Raw genomic sequence first — 18,246 nt, forward strand, 5'->3', positions numbered from 1 at the left:
AGGGAACAGGCGTGCGGTTCAGTAGCGCTTGGAATTGGCTTCGGTTTGGATGTGCAATTGATTTCAGATCTGGAGAACCGATCCAGCACATTCTTTTGGAGTGATTTATTGCCGACTGCACCCGCAGGAGGGTGTCGGGTTGACAGCCAATCAAGTTCTGTGTCACCTTCCAGGAACATCGAGTGTACAAGTGACCGCCATCTTTGCAAATCAACTTGCTTGGACCGAGAAGTTCAATAGAGTTATTAAAATTACAAATATTCTCAGTGTACCCCTATCAAGTGCATTTTGTGTCTTGGGTCATCCAGTTTAGAGCAAACCACAAAACATTAGTTAGCAAAAACACCTCAACCTAACGTCACTAGTGTCTCTTATCGCCTGAACAGACAGGAATGTCAGTGATATTTGATCAGTTTGATTAAATTAGCATATGCCTTTTAGCATTTTAGTGAACGGTTATAGTGATCAGTTTTAATTGCCAGAATACAAAGAAAACACGGCCAGTGTTTTGACAAAATGCGGGTTTCAGTAATTATGACGCTGCCGATAACGTTGGGAACGTTGCTTTTGCTCCAGCATGTCGTCGCAACTGAGTGAGTAGAAAGCCTTCAGTTAATCGTTGGAGGTTTTAAATTATTTATAGCCATGATAAACTTATTCGATGTAAACAAAGGCTGCCCTTAAGGATGCTTGGATAAAAATAGATCATAAAAAGGTAAAACTCACATCCTCTTATGACGCACTGGATTGTGACTCATAGAAAACCTTTCAAATCGGATTAGCTACGGCTGCGATCAGGTGTCAATTCGGAACTTCTGATTACTTATCGCTACCATCTTTCCCGTATGGGGGAAAACTTGTTCTACCTCAATCGTAGGGCAAGTCGAACAAAAGCAGATAGTAACAAGTAGCACATCTTCACTACTCGGAACCAGCAGCACGGTTAATCAAAGCGAGTGGCACCGGGTCAAGTCGAGATGCAGCCAGCTAGAAAAGCGTTCACCCACCCGACCGACTAACCGAGTTTTCATCGTTCCCGAACGCCACCCCGGAGGTTGCTTAGAATGAAGAATAAATATTGCAAAAGCCACGATTCATTCAATCATGCTTCATTCATCATTCAGGTCGCTGTAGCCTATCCTGGTGGCTTCGGGGAGTTCAAGTTCCTTTCGCTTCGCCGACCGAATATTGTTTGCGAACATCCAATGCATTCGCCAGCGGTATAAACTTCCTCCAAACAGGGCGTTCGCCTTTCGCTCAGCTATTACGATGTAGATTTCCATGGCAGCTGCAGCTGCGTCATACAGCAACTGACTTTGGCCATCTTTCCCCTCCCAAGAGATATAGGCAGAATTAGCGACGCGAAGTCGGCGAAGTTTCCACGTGGACGACAACGCTTCGTCCCATTTTGAATTACACCCGTTTACAGCACCAACGAAGTGTGCTAAACACTCTGCTGAAAGCCAGGCAACCAGCTGGTACTCTTATCACGTGCAGCAGCAAATGTGTAGCACAAAAATGGGACAGTTAGGATCGGCTCACACACACACACACACACACACACACGCGAAAGGCAACTCGAGCGTCGAACTTCGGATGGAACTATACTTTGCATAAACTGCATACATAATGCGCCCCCAGTTCGTAAAGCGCGGTGGCCTGCGTGGTTCCCCGGTCCCCGGAATTCGAGTGCCAGTTTTACACGGTGGTAAAGTTTGCAGTCGGAGTGAAGCTGGCCAGCAAATGCCACTTAATTACAATGTCAAAACTGTCAGACCACAAGCTTGCAGCACATCCAGCTCGAGCTCGGGAGACTGGCTTCTGCCAGAAAAGCCAAAAAACATACTATCCAAAGGTTAACCACTTCCTGTTCCCAGTTCGATGGGGTTCCTGCGGTAGAACTGCGCCTCCCCCCCTGACATCGATTGTGCTGTCGGTGGAGCTGCAGAAGAACTCCCGAACCGACGGAAGATAACTTCCGCCTCGTGGCGAAGGCAGAACTACAGGAGTGCGCTGCCACCTATGTTTAATTAAATCTCCAAACCTCACTCTTCCGGCACATCCACAAGGGTTACAGCCCCCATCCACAGGGAGGGCGAGATTGAAGTGGCCATTTTCCAACGCTGATTGGATTGTGTGGTGGCTTGCATCTTGCGGCAACGACAACCAGCTGAAGTCAACGCTATCGTCGGCCCATGTTCAACATACGCGACGCTCCTACGCAATGACATGGATTAAATACTTAATTGAAGTAAATTTGGCATAATTAAAGCCCGAAAATTAATCAACAATTAATGTCCCTGTCCGGGTTGGACGCTAACTATTTTCGGACAGCACAGGTTGCAGTGATGTGTTAGCGTTGGATCCAAGAAATCTAATAACCCAGATGTAATTTCTCAGTGTCAAATCTCGCCATCAATCAAGCTTGGAACAGAAATACTCTTGCTGGAAAAGATACCATCAGTCACAGAGAAAAAATGTGCTGACTATGTCATTCCTTCTATTTATAAACCAAACATGACTTCTTATCTTATTTTTTGCGGAGTATAGATCGTCTCCAAGTGTGACTGGCACTAAAGCCTCATAGATTAATGAATAAAAACGACGTGTTGTTAGTTTTTCGTTTTGTTATCTTTCATTTTCTAAAAACAGATATAGCAATGTTTCCAAAATTAGACGATTCCTTAGGAGTTCTCCGCAATTGAGAACAGAAAAAACAGAAACGAAACAAAACGTTAATATTTGTTCATGTAGAGTGTTTTCTACTAATAGTAGTTTAATATTTAGCATTTTAAATAAAATGCAAAGTTTTTCGTTGAATATAGGGCTATTTCAACAAAAAATCGTTGGATGTTGTAGAACAAGTAGGTAACGCCTTTAGATATAATCAAGAAGTTCCCATATTAAATTACTGGCTCATTTTGTTATCGACTCTCTGGTACAATCGAATAAAATTCCAAAAACACTAGCGCCTAGGGATGGACAAAGAATGTCATGCCGATTACATTATTCATAAATCTGGGCGTCGAGTTTGAGACTGAAATTTGACAACCTTCTGCCGATCTTAGTACCCACGAATACCTTTAAAAATTCATGTTGGCTTATTTTTCTTCTGTTCTGGTTTATGACTTTGCCAAAAATTAAACCTGATTGATGGATGGAAGCTGCTCGGATGTTTTAGGTTGCATCTAATATTCTCTGAAACGTAGTTATTCGTCCTCCACAATTTACATCCATCTGCATGTTTGTCTCGCCCGTTTATCACAGGTCCTTTGAGGTGTACTGGAACATACCGACCTTCATGTGCAATCAGTTTGGGATGGACTTTACCGGCATCAATCAGACGTACCAGGTAATACAGAACACGAACGACAGCTTCCGCGGCAATGCCATCTCGATACTGTACGATCCGGGTAAGTTCCCGGCACTGCTCGAACGGCCCTCCACCAAGACCATTTACAAGCGAAACGGTGGAGTGCCGCAGGACGGCAACCTGACCGAGCATCTGGAGCTGTTCGAGCGTCATCTGGACGAGCTGATTCCGGACCAGAACTTCGGTGGTAAGTAGTCCGCGTTAGTCCGGCCCTAAGTTCGTCCCCGGCTAAGTGCTTCACCGTCGGGACAGGGGACTAATGGAACGACTGCACTAACCACTCTCGGTCTGCCTTCTCTCACCCCCCCCCCCAACGCACAGGCGTTGGTGTCATCGATTTCGAGTCCTGGCGACCCATCTTCCGGCAGAACTTTGGCTCGCTGCAACCGTACAAGGATTTGTCGGTACGGATCGAGAAGGAACGCCATCCCTTCTGGAGTGCCGCCCTTGTCGATCGTGAGGTAAGTAAACAAATTAGCGGCCAGCCCATCACGTCGCACAAATAATGGAGCGTTTCTCCATTAACGGCAAGCTTTTCTAAAACCGAACTCTTACCGGGTTGGAAAAGGGTTCGGCGAATGTCATAAAGGCGCACGGGATGATAAACAAGAAAACCTCCCACAAAACCTGGAGAACTCATGGGCAGCCATTTGCCCGTCACCGATTCAATGGTCGAAAATGGCGAAGGGCGGGAAGTAAGCAACAGTGATGCCTTTTTCTTCCAGCTCAAAAACGTTACAAACGGGTTCTGTTTACCCGCAGCAGAGGAGTTTAAGTGCGAGAAGTGTTTTGTGAAGTGGTGCATACTCCCACTCCCATCGAGCCGGGGGAATGAAAGTGTGTTCCTGATTTCAGAGGTTCTTTTTTCCGTCCCAGCTTTGTTTTCCTCCGGCGTTCTCAACGTTTCACTTTCAAAAACTGTTGCGTCTCTCCGTTCGTCCAGAAACCCGACTATCATCGACGTCATCAGCCTAAGTGCCAAAGGGTCGCGCTCGCCGGAACCGCCCTCCTGGTCGGATAAAAATGGTCAACTAAATGAACCTCCTCTGGCCGAAAACAGTGATGATCCGCTGTTGAGCAGTGAAAATGGATGAGGGTAACTTTGGGAGGATAAGTTTTGGGTTGTATTTTATTTATATGCCTTTTTTCCCTGCCTCTCCGAAAGCTCATGAATATGCGTACGCTGTTGATGGTCCGAGAATCAATTGTGGGGAGGAGGGGGGGAATTGGGAGGCTTGGTATGGTCTAAGCCGTATTATTTGTTTGCGATCCCTGGACCTTTTTCAGGAAATTTTTATATTCGAGATGCTCAATATTCCTAAGCGAACGTGTGAGCATTCTGTACAAACAATGAGCTAAACTAAATAGAACCATTGATTTCCGGACACTTAAAATCACCTCTTCGTTGTTTGTTAATCTTAAAAGAAAAATACTTATTTACAAATGCAAACAAGTAGTAAAAATCATACCTGCAGTGAGTAAACAAACAGAAAATGGCTTATTTTTGCATCCATCAAGCTGATCAAACGACTATCTGAGGAAAAAGAATGTCAAAGTATCCACAGCCTTCCATTCCCATCTAAATTTATTATTCCTTTGCGAACCTTCCCGGGTTCTCTAACTTATCTACTCCGTTCCGATCAAGATTAACCATTCACCAGAAACGCAATTCGACCGTCCAATCGGGGCGGAAAACTTTCACCCGGAGCAGTCCCATGCTCTCGTAAGCCTTCTGGGTATTAATTGGACGCTCGAGAAAGAATCCTCCCTGGATGGGTTGAAGGCAGAGGAAGAAAAAGAGAGGCGTGAGAAATTCCTCATGCCTGTAACTTCTTGCCATTTTTTACTCTGCAAAATACTACCCTTAGCAGAGTGGAATGCGGAACCCTTTTTTTCCACGTTGCCTTTCGTTTCCTTTTCGATGTTAAATTCCATCCACCAGTTGCGTTCCGCAGTCGGCAGTCGTAATCTTTGCAAATAAGATACAGCACATGCCGAGCAAAACAGGTTTTGAAGTCCCGACGCCGGCGTTCCGGCCACTCTGCACTATCTTCCAGCTCATTTCCTGAGTGGGTCGGATCGGTAGCATAAGAGAGAAGTTGGTGAAAAGATACTGTGACAAATGAAACCCTTAATTCTGGGAAGGATTTACCATGCAGGATCCTGGTAAACACCAATTTCCTTTTTATGCTCGTTACAACGGCACAGATGATTCTTTCCCGTAGCTCCTTTCCTCCGCATGTTGGTGTACCGTGTTTGGAGGAAAAATTCTCAAATTGTGGAAAATCATACGACGGAAAACTTTACGGAAAGCACAGGGATATTTTAAGATCCGTTTTGGGTTTTCCCAGGAAATCTTCCTCCAGCGATATCGGAAACGAATTTCGACCGAACAAATGATTAAACGGTCTCGAAAGATGATGATTCATCATGTCATTGATTGACCGTATAATTGGGGAAGGAGAAGTCGCACGAAGCGTTCATGTAGCTATCTTTTTCGCAAACCTTGACCGTACTTTTGTGTCCGAGCGACCGAAAGACTGCCGAATCAAAGTGGATAACTCCAGGGCTGCCCCTGACTTCCTCGACGTACATCCATAACCCACCCGGTAATGTTGGAGAAAGTTTAATATGCCGGAAAATGAAAACCATTTCAAAGGTTTTTCTGCGTACGGCGAAAGTTGGAATGAGGAAAAACATCAGCCTATTTACTGGAGTAAGCATCGGATCCCATAATAAACAGGGTACGGTTGTGAATTCCAAAAGAATCCAAAATGTTTCCGAGCGTTGGGTCGGAGTAAAAATCGATAGCTGGTTGGAAATCGCAGGTTATTTTTCACATCGGTCAATAATCTGCTAAAGGAAGTTCAATTTAATGGAGACCCAATCCGAAGAAATAAGAAATTTACACTCGAATAGATTCATCCGAAAAATGTAAGCTCCAACTTTTGATCAAGTAAAATTCAATGTCGTAAACTTCAAGACAACTCAATAAAACTTGACAAACTACCAAACGATTTCACACGCAACATAATCACGGAGAAACTGTTGTCAATCTTTGTTTTTCCACTAATCACTAACATCTCTAAATGGAACGACCAATTAGCCCAATAGAAACATTGCTCAACCTCGCTCGGGTCAATTTGTCACTTGACAATCTGCCGCCATAAAAAAGCGGGCAAACACGGTGAATTACCGATTTTTATTATGTCGCGCCCCCAGTATCGCTGTTAACCTTCACCGTTTGCCCGCAGATGTGACTGGACTATGCCAAAGGTCAAAGTCAAAATCGATTCGAATGTCTGCGCTTGGTCTTCGTTCGGTTTTCGATTCGTCCTTTTCCCTCGCCTGAACGACCTTGCATGCCACTCGATCGATTTTCTCACTCTCAAGTTGAGTTGACAGCAAATGCTGTGCGAAGTGATTTTTTACAACTCGCTACAAATTTTGCCGAATGCGGAAAATGTCCAAGTACACACTTCACGTACAAGAGAAAGCTCCCCAAAGTCAAACGTTGAATGTTTCCGGCAGCCGGAGGCACCGATCATCAAAATGCCTGTCCACCGAGTAAAAACCGCAAATGAAATACCGCGGTGCACAAATGAATAAAATTGTCAAACGGTCAAATTCTTCTCGCTACTAATGGGTTTTTGGGGTGCGGAACCACGAAACGGCTTCAAATAGCATGCCTCTATACCGTTTTATCCGTCCTTTGTAAACGGGACGAAATTTGTGGTTTTCCGTTTTTGAAAGACACATACCAACCGTTTCGAAGTAGACGGGTATTTGACCGTACAAACCCAAATTCAATTTTAGAACCGTAGTCAAACCGTAGGCCGTAGGAAGCGAACTGTTTCGTGGTGGAATACGGTCAGAATGTACCCGGTGGGAAAATTGTTTCATCGCTGCTATAAAAAACCACAGTCTGTTTGATTTTTCAATGTACCAACCACACCAACCACCAACCATGGACTTAACCAATGGCAACTGGGATTCCTTTAGGTTAGTTTCATTGCTTGACGAAGAAGTTGTGGTTTTAATGTTTAAACGATAACATTGAGTGTGGCTAATTATTTTTATTTCTTTTCCATTCCTTCACTAAACTACGGCAGTAAAGCTCTCTCGCGCTTTTAAGTACTATATTTAATTATTTATTGCTTTAAAAGAAACGCATCTAACTCTACCTAGTGACACTTAACGACTCGAACTATGCGGATTAAACCGGATAATTATTGGTTTCTGGAAAAATTATAAGCATCAGTCCTATATAAGCAGCTGAACATAAAAAGGAAAGCAAGAAGTTCTGCAAAGAGAGCTTAAGCTATAAACAATTGTTTATAGGAAATTAAAACGTAATAATTCTGGATATACTCATAATACATTTAATTTGAGTTATATTTCATTCATTTAACATTCAATGAATTAGATAAATTTGACAAACTCGAGTTGAAAATCCGCCGTTTGTTTAATAAGTCAATTCTAAACGCGCAAAACACGATTTGAAAGAATAAAAAATAGGAGCTCAAGGTATAAAACAACTATTTAACGTACTTACGGCTTCAATACTTGAACATGCTGCAAACATATTTGCAGATTTCTTCTAAATCCTGGTTACATAACATCCCTTATAACAAAACATTGCTGTTCAATATTTTGTTTGGTTTAAATGCTCTCAGTGTTTTATCGAAAATTAGCTCACCATAGTTTATCATATTATTCTTCTATTTTTTAAAATTTCACATGTTTTATTTGTGATTTTCTGTAAAGTACATATGACAGACATTTCTCAACATCACAGGACTTAATTGACAGGACATCAAATGGTCATTCACTTCCGGCGAACTTCTGCAAATTGCATCGAACAAATACCGAGTTATTGCATTTGTTTGCGAACTTTCACTTCCTTCTCTGGAAACCGAAGAATATTTGCGCTATTAAACGGGGACGCTTTGATGGTTCAGTTCCATCTGACCCATAGCTGCTACTATTGCATTGGACCCGGTATGCTCCAATTTCCACCAGCACTCCATCCATCACACTGTTTCAAAAGCCTTTTTCCCACTCTCCCGGAAAAGTACACTTTCATTGGCGTGCAATTTACAGTGTGCAAGAAAGGGAAAAGTTTTTCCTCGGCACCCACAGTGCCTACCGGTTCGAATGGGACATCCACAGAGCGTAACCAGCAGGAGGTTCAATAAAACTTAATTAATTTCATCTTTTACGATATGAGTTTTATTGGAATACTCTGTCGATGGTGTTCGACCGGTGTGTGCGAGAGGAAGAGTTATTTGACGTAGTTCTTTCGGTAACGGCAGCATTGCTATAAGTGAGCCGGAATAGAAAAACAAACGAAAGGCTAAAACCCTTCGCCACTAACAACGACAAACTGCAAATTGCTCCTGCTATTTCTACCGGCAGCTCGGAACTCGCTGCTTGGCGCCTGGTGAGTTGTTGTCAAGGGAATTAAGCTGATGTTGCTGTAGTGGTACCATGTATACTGGTATTTATTTTTCCCCCTATGGGGAAAAGTACTGGGAGCAAAAGTTCGCTTCGTTATGCTCAACAAAAGGAATTTGAAACATCCTTTCTGATTTAGAAGAAACAGTTTTTACAACACACAAACAGTAGACACAATAAACAGTATAGTTTACGGCTTTTGAGATATTCGGGATAAACTCTGCCAGGCTTAGCAGTAATCATTCAACATACAACATCTAAGTACTTGACGCGGACCACAAAAGAGCCTCGTTTTGCCCGCATTAAACCCTTTCCCGTGAGGCAGAAAACGCTATCGTAGTTCTGAATAGGCATAGCACGACTTCACTTCCCAAAGCCCGGATTCATACAGTCGAGCATCAGCTCCGGGAGCACCCAAAACCGGGCCATATGTATCCCTTCTGCGGTGCCGGTGCAGAAGTCCCTGCTTCCGATAACCATAATTTACCGAGCAGCAACAAGCGCTTCCGGCCCCGGCACGGACCGACCCTTTCTGCCGACACCGGCAATCCAATTTTCTCGAGGTCATGGCTTTCAGAGGAATCGATGGATGGAATGGGGGAATGCCGGGGGACTCTCGGCAAGCGGTCCAACTTTTAGAGCCATTTTGTTTCGCCCATATCCGTGTCCGAAGCCAACGTTTGTTCCAAACGAGCTGTGGATCCAGCACTATCCAGGACTATTTTCCTGAAGTGGTATGCATGTGTGTGCGCGTGTATGTGTTTATCCCGTGATACCAGAGGTCGTATTTTATCCCAGCACTCTTCTTTATTTGGTATGCATGTTCGTGGGTGTGTGTGTGTGCATGTCGACCATAACTTCCAGCCAGGCAAATTGCTTCGAGTTACGAATCCACCTGAACGAACCTAAAGCGAGCAACGAATGGAATCGTCCTCCATTGTCGTCAAGAGCAGACTGCTGCCAAATACCCGGCCAATGTCTGGTCGTAGTCCTTCCGGATCGTCCCGAAACGGGGTACGAGCGCATCCTATCTTCGCGATCCCGATGCTTGCCTTTTCCCGGTGCGATTTGCACCGTTTTTCACTTATTTATTCACTAACTTCTATTTTAACGTTTTTTTTTGTTTTTCTTTCCCCCATTCTCCATCCCGCACCCGTCAGGCAACGCGACGCTTCGAAGCAACAGGACGAGAGTTTATGGAGCGCACGCTGCTGCTGGCCAAACAGCGTCGACCTCGGGCACAGTGGGGCTACTACGCGTTTCCCTACTGCTTCAACATGAACGGCGGGGCGAACGGAGGACGGGAAAACTGCTCGCCGGAGGTGCAGAAGGAAAACAACCGGTACCGCTCTCGCAAACGTCCTACCGTGGACAGTTCTACACCTTCACTCTCGCACGACTATCAACACTCTTTTGGTTTGGGCTTCCAAAATGGGTGACCGGAAGTTGGGTTATTGTTTTCTCTCATCCGACCCGAATTAACCGCATTTTGCTGGAACCGTTTTGGTGCGCCTAGTCTGAGTAGAGAGTCCTTTTGTATTGCAGCTTCTAGCGATTGTGCAACGCTTCCTCGTGATAGTTTCTGGCAACAGCTGTTTGCTTCCTAGCCGGATATCCGAAGGACGCCAGGCCTTAGATACCCATTCCAACGGACGGTAAAAGTCAGACTGCGTAAAGGGAATCCATAAATTACCTTTTACTCTTATTAGACGTGGAATATTACCCAGAATATGTTGGTCCAGAACTTTATTGTCAAAAAAGTTCTACCAATTGGATTTTGCAGTTATTGGATCATTTTCGTGTTTGAATTTGACGTTTTGCTCTACTTAGAGTAACGAATGAAACGTGTTGCAACTAACAGAGCAAAAAATAAATAAACAGAGGTATAGGTAATATGCTATACCGATATTAAAGGAATACTTAGGACACGGTTTGGTAATTTTGGAAGGTGCCTGGTTCTGGTTCTAGAGACATAATTTTGAGTGATTGGAATAGTTTAAATTCAATTCTTATTCAATATCCTAAAATGGCAACTCATTAAAACAGAGATATCCAGATAGTTACACATTGTTTATCACACAGAAATTCTCTAAACTATTACTTGTCCCCAATACTCATTAAACCCATCTTGTAGCTAAACCTCTTCATCATCGCATCGATACTGAAATACCACCCGTTATATGACTCTTCCCGTAGCCTCCTTTGGTTGTACGATGAGTCCGACATCATCTTCCCATCGGTCTACCTGCGCCAGAAGCTTTCACCCAGCGAACGGGAGCAGCTCGTGAGGGGCCGAGTCCGGGAGGCGGTACGTGTTGCACAACGCACCATCGGCTCAAAGCAACGACGAAAAGTCCTCACCTATCTGCGCTACGTGTTCACCGACACGGTTAAGTACTTGTCGGAGGTAAGTATCGAGTCACCCTCGAGAGGGGTTTGTTTGACAATACGTCCTTCTTTGCTGCAGCGAACATCTTTGAACTTTACGCTTCAAGGACCGGAATCGGTTTCCTTTATCGAGGTAAAGCTTGCAAACTATTCTGGGGTTTAATTTTACAAGAGGATACAAAACACACATCGTTCATGATTCAAGCAACACAGGAAAATGAAAAACAGACCTCGTCCTCGTTGATACTACGAAAAGGATGTAAATAAGAGCTTGGTTCGAATAGTCATCGCAGTTTGAGAGAGTGGTTGTTGGCTTTGTTTTCTTCGAATACATTACACCAACAGCAAAAATATTATGTTATGGTTTAACATATCTTCAAAGTGTTTAGAACAGTTAATGCTTGGTAAACATTAGTAATTCTCAACAGTATCAATATTATCAATATTAACTTTAAATCTTTTAAAACACTAATTGAATTAAGTTTTCTGACGAAGAATTAAATAAGCCAATGAAAACGAACAAACCTTGTTTTAGGAATATCAGCTATTTTATGGCTACTTTGGCCTTTTAGACTTCACGTCAATTTTTACTACCTGTGTTGTTGCTCAAGTTCTTTGCTGAATAACAAGAAAAATCTCAGTCAGTTGGAATGTTTGCTGAGTAAATCATTGCAAATAGCTTCTAAATGTTGGTATGGAATAAAAACGACAACCCATAGAATAAGTTTTTATAATATGATTCGATGCTTTCGGTAGAGTTCCAAAAAGTTGTGCGAAAAGATTCGTTTTTCCCTGTACCAGAAAGTGCATGGGTCACTTCCTCTTCCACAGCTTTCAGCTAGTATTATGTACCTTGGCTACGAGCTAGTTTTTCGCTCGCGAAACCCCTCCACACAAACCATGCCGTGAGCAAGGTCGACGGAAACTGAGTCAACTCAATTACGTACCCACATCGAGAACATCCGGACGAGCGGATATGATAAATATTGAAAGTTCCAAAGGGAACTAAACTCAGATGCTGCGCATCGATGCCAACGTGGAGCATCGTGCTTCCTTCTAGGATGACCTTTCGATTTTGTTCAAGCTTTTCGAAACTAGACTTCTGTTTATATTTTGTTTTGAAGAGCATCTATGTTTTATTGTAATTTGGATTTGGTATAGTGAATGTTAGATAAATTTCTACTCAATAAAACAATACAATCAACACATCTTTTTGTGTAAACAAAACAATGAAAGTAGTTCAGTGCATTGAACAAACAGTTGAATTACAAAAGCACTCAAACAGTGGTAATACCGATAAAATAGGGTAATGCCGAGTCTATCACTACCGTGGGACTTAAGTAACAAAAAACAAAACCATAGAATGTTGTTTTGTCCTTCTGCTTTCCTTTTTCAAGTGTTCACTTTCCCTTTTCCCACCAAAACCCCGTAAAACACTCTTGCGCTGTTGACACTGAAGTTAGTAATTATTTTCTCAGACTTTCTCAACTCTGCACTTGAGAACTTTTTGGTCGAAATTATTTTAACACGCAAGACTGGTGCCGGTTCTGTTCTGTTGAAGACTGTAAAACGAGTAAAAAAAAACTTTCAGAAACTCAAATCGACACGAGGATGAACCAGAGCTGCTTTGCACCCAATTTTAACCATCGCTTTTTGTTCTGTTCCATCATTCACGACTGTTTTGTTTTGTGAAACAACCGACTCCTATTTCAGTCGCTTTGTATTTGCTTTACTCGGATGGATTCAGTTTTAATTTCCCCAGATATGAACCGTGCCGTTCGTGAGGATGTTTTTGTTTGGTGGACAATTTTCGAGAATGATTTTTTCCTCCGCACACTGTTGCGCTCTCCAGCAGCCGCCTATAAAAATCCCCAGGGATTTTCCGGGAGAAAATTGAGTGAGGTTCGTAATCACAAAGAAACATAAAAAAAAGGACGAGAGGAAAAAAGGTTTCATCAGGAGTTTTGAATGACTTCGGGCAGAATCGGATTCGGGAAAAACTTGAATTCAAAGCTATCATTTGGAATAGGCCCCGGTTTGAGCCGTAAACTGAAAAGTTTTCATTTTATTGTTCTAAAAATTCATAATTTGTCTGCGTAAGTGGTTGATTATTCGAAAGTACGAAAACGTTTAACCGCTGCGTTGAAAGTTGATATATAAATTAATTGGAGCTGGGACAGCTTGATTCCCTGAATGATTTTGTTATCATTAATTATTTGACACTCGTTATTTGATGACTTTTTGGAACATCGTTCGCAGAACTCCTTAAAATCTTATCATTTCAATAAAAATATAATAATCGCATATTGCTTGAGCTAAATGAACAACTAATTCACATTTTTGTTGGCCTTAGGTTCACACAACAACCTTTTAATTAGGATAAACCCTAGCCTAATACACCAAAGAATATTACGATTTTGGAAAAATACTTTTATGCCAACAACCTGTCGCAAAAACTCATTTATGAAAACGGTGACCGGAAACGGTATAATTATCCCGCCCTTTCGTGCTAATACGAAGATAATGATCGTAATGTCAACCGGGAGAAAACTTTCCGGTCGTCGAAGAAGATTAAAAAAGTCTCGGTGAAATGTGGAAAAAAGGTTACATTAGACCAAAAACAAAAAAAAAAAAGCTCGACAAAACTAAAACTCGCCAACCATGAAACGGTCCTCAACTTTTTTAATCAAATTTGTTCTCATTATCCCTCACTCGGTTCAAACAAGAGTTGGTGGTTTGAAAAAACGAGTTGCTAAACTCCCTACCATATGGTGGACAACGCCCCACCGGAATCTATGGCGAATCATTTCCCAGCAACTCCGACTCGTTTGACACTTCATTTCCGGCTTCGGACGATGACGATTATCAAACCGTTCGCTTCGCAGGACCGTTGGTTCCATTTGTGAAAGGGGTTCAGTTTTTTTTTTTATTATTTTATTTCATCCTGCAGTTCAACTTTCTGTGGTTGCCACCAGTTCCGGACCACTCAAGTGCAAACGTGGCAAGTTCATACCGGAAGGAATTTAACGAAAAAAAACACACACTCATTCGTCGCAGAAATTATTTAGCGGATCTAGCAAATCCCACCGAACATGACAAACTGAACCAGTTGGTACGGGTTTCGTTTTCCGCTTCCGATTTCCACGCCGGTCAGGGGCAACACATGATTGACGCACGCCCGGACCGACCCGGATAGGTCAGCACCGGTCCTAAGCCCATTCTAATCCCCGCTTCCCCGGTCGGATAATGTACTTTGGCGCGCACAATGTGATCCACTGTGCGATTCGTGTATTCGCGGTCTGGACGCGAAAACCGGACCACTCGGAGACCACACCGAGGGAATAGTTTTAATTAAGCACCCTTGTCAACACTTTTCTGCACTTTTCGAGAGCCGCTTTGGAGCGGGGGGCGCAAAAAAGTTTTCATCACCACACTCCAGTTCAAACGGACACGCCGTGAGGTGCGAAAGGATTAAGGATTAAATGTACACCTTGCCCCGGGCAAGAATTTTCTATATGTTTGTCATTCTATCTGATACGGTTTTTATGCTACTCTACGTTTGTTGTTTCTTCCATTTGACCCACTTCAGAGCGACTGGATTAGTGCGCTGGCGGCCATGAAAAGTACCGGCTCCGATGGGATCATCCTCTGGGGCAGCTCATTCGATCTGAATTCACGGTAAGCTTTTATTTAATTTAATCTAAAAACTTTCCCTAACACTCCACAAAGGAGAACTAAAACCACCGGTCTTACAATTCCCTTTTTTTATTTCCACACTCGACAACTGCAGGCAAAAGTGTTCCGATTTCAAGACGTACCTGGACACCACCCTCGGTCCAGTCCTGAGCAGTCTGCGGCCTCGCTCAACGACGATGGACAATCCACCGGGCGCACCCATCTAACCAGTCGACTCTCGAAAGTCCTTGGCGCAAGACTGGACGCAACGTCTACAACGGGAACCTTTACCAAACCAACCGCGAACCCCAAAGCGTTCTCGAATGCCGAGTGCGAGCGTTATTTATTTAAGTTCTAAGTTATGTAAAGATAATTGATGCATTTTAACCATACTAAATCTAAACGCTTAGGAATAAAGTAATTTGTGCAGAATACTTAAAAGCTTGCTGTTTTATTTCTGACACTCGATAAACTACACAACTGTTGTTTGGAACTATATTTAGAAGTCATTAATCATTACTATCAAACGGTAAAATGTATAATAAAATTGAATACTACAAGTATAACAAAATATAAGGACAACTGGTTACCATAACTGTGCAGTTGAGAATAGTTTCGATACTAACTTATCTGAAAATACAAAGAGCTGCTCATAATTCTTCGTGAGATCATCGATACTTTCCGAATAAATCTAATAAAAAGCGTTTTGGGTAATAATTACATATCTTACATCTTTTACGATTGCATTCATTGAACAAACTTATAATTTAACGATAAACTTCAAAAATATTCTACGGTAAATTAAAAACAAAGACTTATTTAACAAGGTCTGTACAAAAAAAACCAACAATTGTAAAAAATAAAGAAACTGGTAACAGATGACTCTTGAGGTGGTTGTTTTCTTGTGAAAAATGTGATATTTATATCCTTGTAAGGTGTCGTAACGTTTACCTTGCTAAACGATACATGCATGTGTACATTAAATTATGTAGAAGTTCTTACTTTTTAGGCCCAAGCTTCGTTTCAATATTTGATGATATGATATTTTTCCATTCAACACAAGCACAACTTTGGTAATGGCACAAATGAGCTAACGGAGAGGCTAAAAATAAATGCCTAAAAACACGCATAAACGAAATAAATATTTCATCCACGAAAAGCTCGGTCTGCATTTATCACCAGCCACCGGCCCAGTTGATGCCCGTCGTTCTCTTTCGCACCAAAAAGCGGGTATGGTTTGTGGTAACAGCGCTCAGTAACGCTAGCAGAGAGCGTACACCACGTAGGAACGTGCGATGCGATAATTAACTGCCATGATTAATGATCTCCCGACCCGTAATGCACTACAAATTGGAAATGGCTTTGAAAAATGGGCTTTTCCCACCATTAACTCCGGCCGAAAGAAGGTGCCTGTCGACAGACGGCTGCAAATCTGGGTTCGCACTGCGAATTCCAAAAAGGCGTCTCGCTTTGACTCGTGATCGAAACGAACTGAAAGTCCCAGTACGCCCTTGATTTCCAGGATAATCTTGAACGCGGCCAGCAGAGGGAAATCTAAATACCTCCAGGAACCCATCGCACTACCGAGAAATCTGGTCCGGACCCAATCGAACGGAGATAAGCAAGACGAGAAGAAGTGCGGTTCGGTTCGAATTCCATTTCGAACTCCAGCAGAAAGAAAACAAAATGCCTCCAAGGACCTTTCGGCGTAGTCATGCGTTTCTCAGTTTTTCCCAATAAAAAGCGTACGTTGCAAGTCAAATACTTGCGGTGCAAGGCTTTCGCGGGAACCGCCGTATCAAACGGTACGACTTCCAAAGTGAACTTCGACTCCTTGAATTCCTTGTAACACGCACCGTCAAATGGATCCACGGTGTGACAGGTGACAAATCCAATCACGCATAGACGATAGACGGAACTTTGACGAATGGTGAGATTCACGTTGCCACATCCAATTTTCTCTTCGTCGGCTTATGCCGCCAGTGGCACAAAGGAAGTAGGGATTTTCTTTTTTGTGGAATCGCCATTATCTGATGGGAAAAATATTCTTTTGACTTCCAGTGAATTTTCAAACTTTGTAGACCAAATTTGAAACTCGGTTTGAAGCACATCAATCAGCGGGAATGAATATTTTTCGGCATGGGTTTTGGAAAAATTGGTTTTTCCTGGGTATGTAATAAATGTTATTATAAATATGAATTTTACCTAAAAATGAACACCTTTTCGAGGAATATTTAATGATTAGTTGGCAGATCGGTTACAACAGAAGGTCTGAACGGTTTAAATAAAGTTTCCATGTCAATCTGTGTCATACACATCAACTAGTGCTTCGAGATATGTTCCACATAGTTCTTCAAACATGTTAAAGAACTAGCAACTAATGCTTCTATAAGTTCAATATTTTTAGCAACAACGTAAGTTTGGTTATGAAGATTATAAAATAAAACCAAGCAATTAAACATCAAATTAAACTAAAAAAGTAGGTACATTGAGAATGTTTGTTGAAGCAGTTATTCCTTGTTGCATACATTTAGGCGTTTCATGTGTTTGGTGGTTTTAAAGTCTGTTGAGAGATTTCTCCATCCTGGAAAGAATGTCAACTTTGTTCTACCGTTCGATGACCGTGACATGAGTCATCCACTCAACGAAACAGTTTGCCAGTTGAGATTAGCTTCTCGGTTCTCTTTCTTTAATCCAATTGCCGCGAGAAACGAGGAAGCCCGGAATCGGATACACTTAGTTGGCAAATGCAACCAAACAGAAGAATCTACTTAGACAAGTGTACCGGTCGTTTACAACCTCGCCGCAAAACCAGAAAACGATCAGGATGGGAACAGTAATTTGTTATTTCAACGTTCTGTTTTTGCAAATAGTTGTTTTCCTATAACTCATGGGTAATGCATTTCAATTTTCCCAAATAAAAATCTCCTAGTATTTCCTTCACCCTCTAACATACCACCGCGCTGGAGGAACCGAACGACTAGCCTGATTGGATAAAGTAAATCATAGTAAAAAAATGGCACACACGCGTACGGGCGGATCGTCAACATACGGAACTGCACTCCACGCTGCACCACTCATAAAGCACCCGGCTGCAGTGGTGCACCGCGGTGCAGCAAAGGTGCAGACCTGGAGCCACCTGCGGGCAAAGGTGAGTCAGATGGTGTAGCCACTGTTTAGCTGGAACCAACACGCGGTGTACGCAAACAACTCCGACGAAAGGGGTTGGAACAAATCTAATTTACTATTTACGCCCGGTGCTGCATCGCTTCGGACAGCGTGCTGCTTGGTTTCGTTTGTTTACGCCATTTACACTATCGGGCGTTCCGGGGGTGGGAAAAATAAATCTCCAC

General features: G+C 42.7%; 1 protein-coding gene across 1 annotated transcript; it reads left to right on the forward strand.

Moving 5' to 3' along the window:
- Positions 1–534: 534 nt before the first annotated feature.
- On the forward strand, positions 535–15,278 carry LOC131265821 (hyaluronidase Tab y 2.0101-like). Its single transcript, XM_058268155.1, has 7 exons — positions 535–593; positions 3,268–3,560; positions 3,695–3,834; positions 9,991–10,172; positions 11,027–11,237; positions 14,808–14,896; positions 15,009–15,278. The coding sequence occupies exons 1-7, from the start codon at positions 535–537 to the stop codon at positions 15,118–15,120; spliced, it is 1,086 nt and encodes a 361-aa protein (XP_058124138.1). The 3' UTR covers positions 15,121–15,278.
- Positions 15,279–18,246: the final 2,968 nt, after the last annotated feature.

This window comes from Anopheles coustani, chromosome 3 (assembly GCF_943734705.1).
Source record: "Anopheles coustani chromosome 3, idAnoCousDA_361_x.2, whole genome shotgun sequence".
Classification (NCBI taxonomy): domain Eukaryota; kingdom Metazoa; phylum Arthropoda; class Insecta; order Diptera; family Culicidae; genus Anopheles; species Anopheles coustani.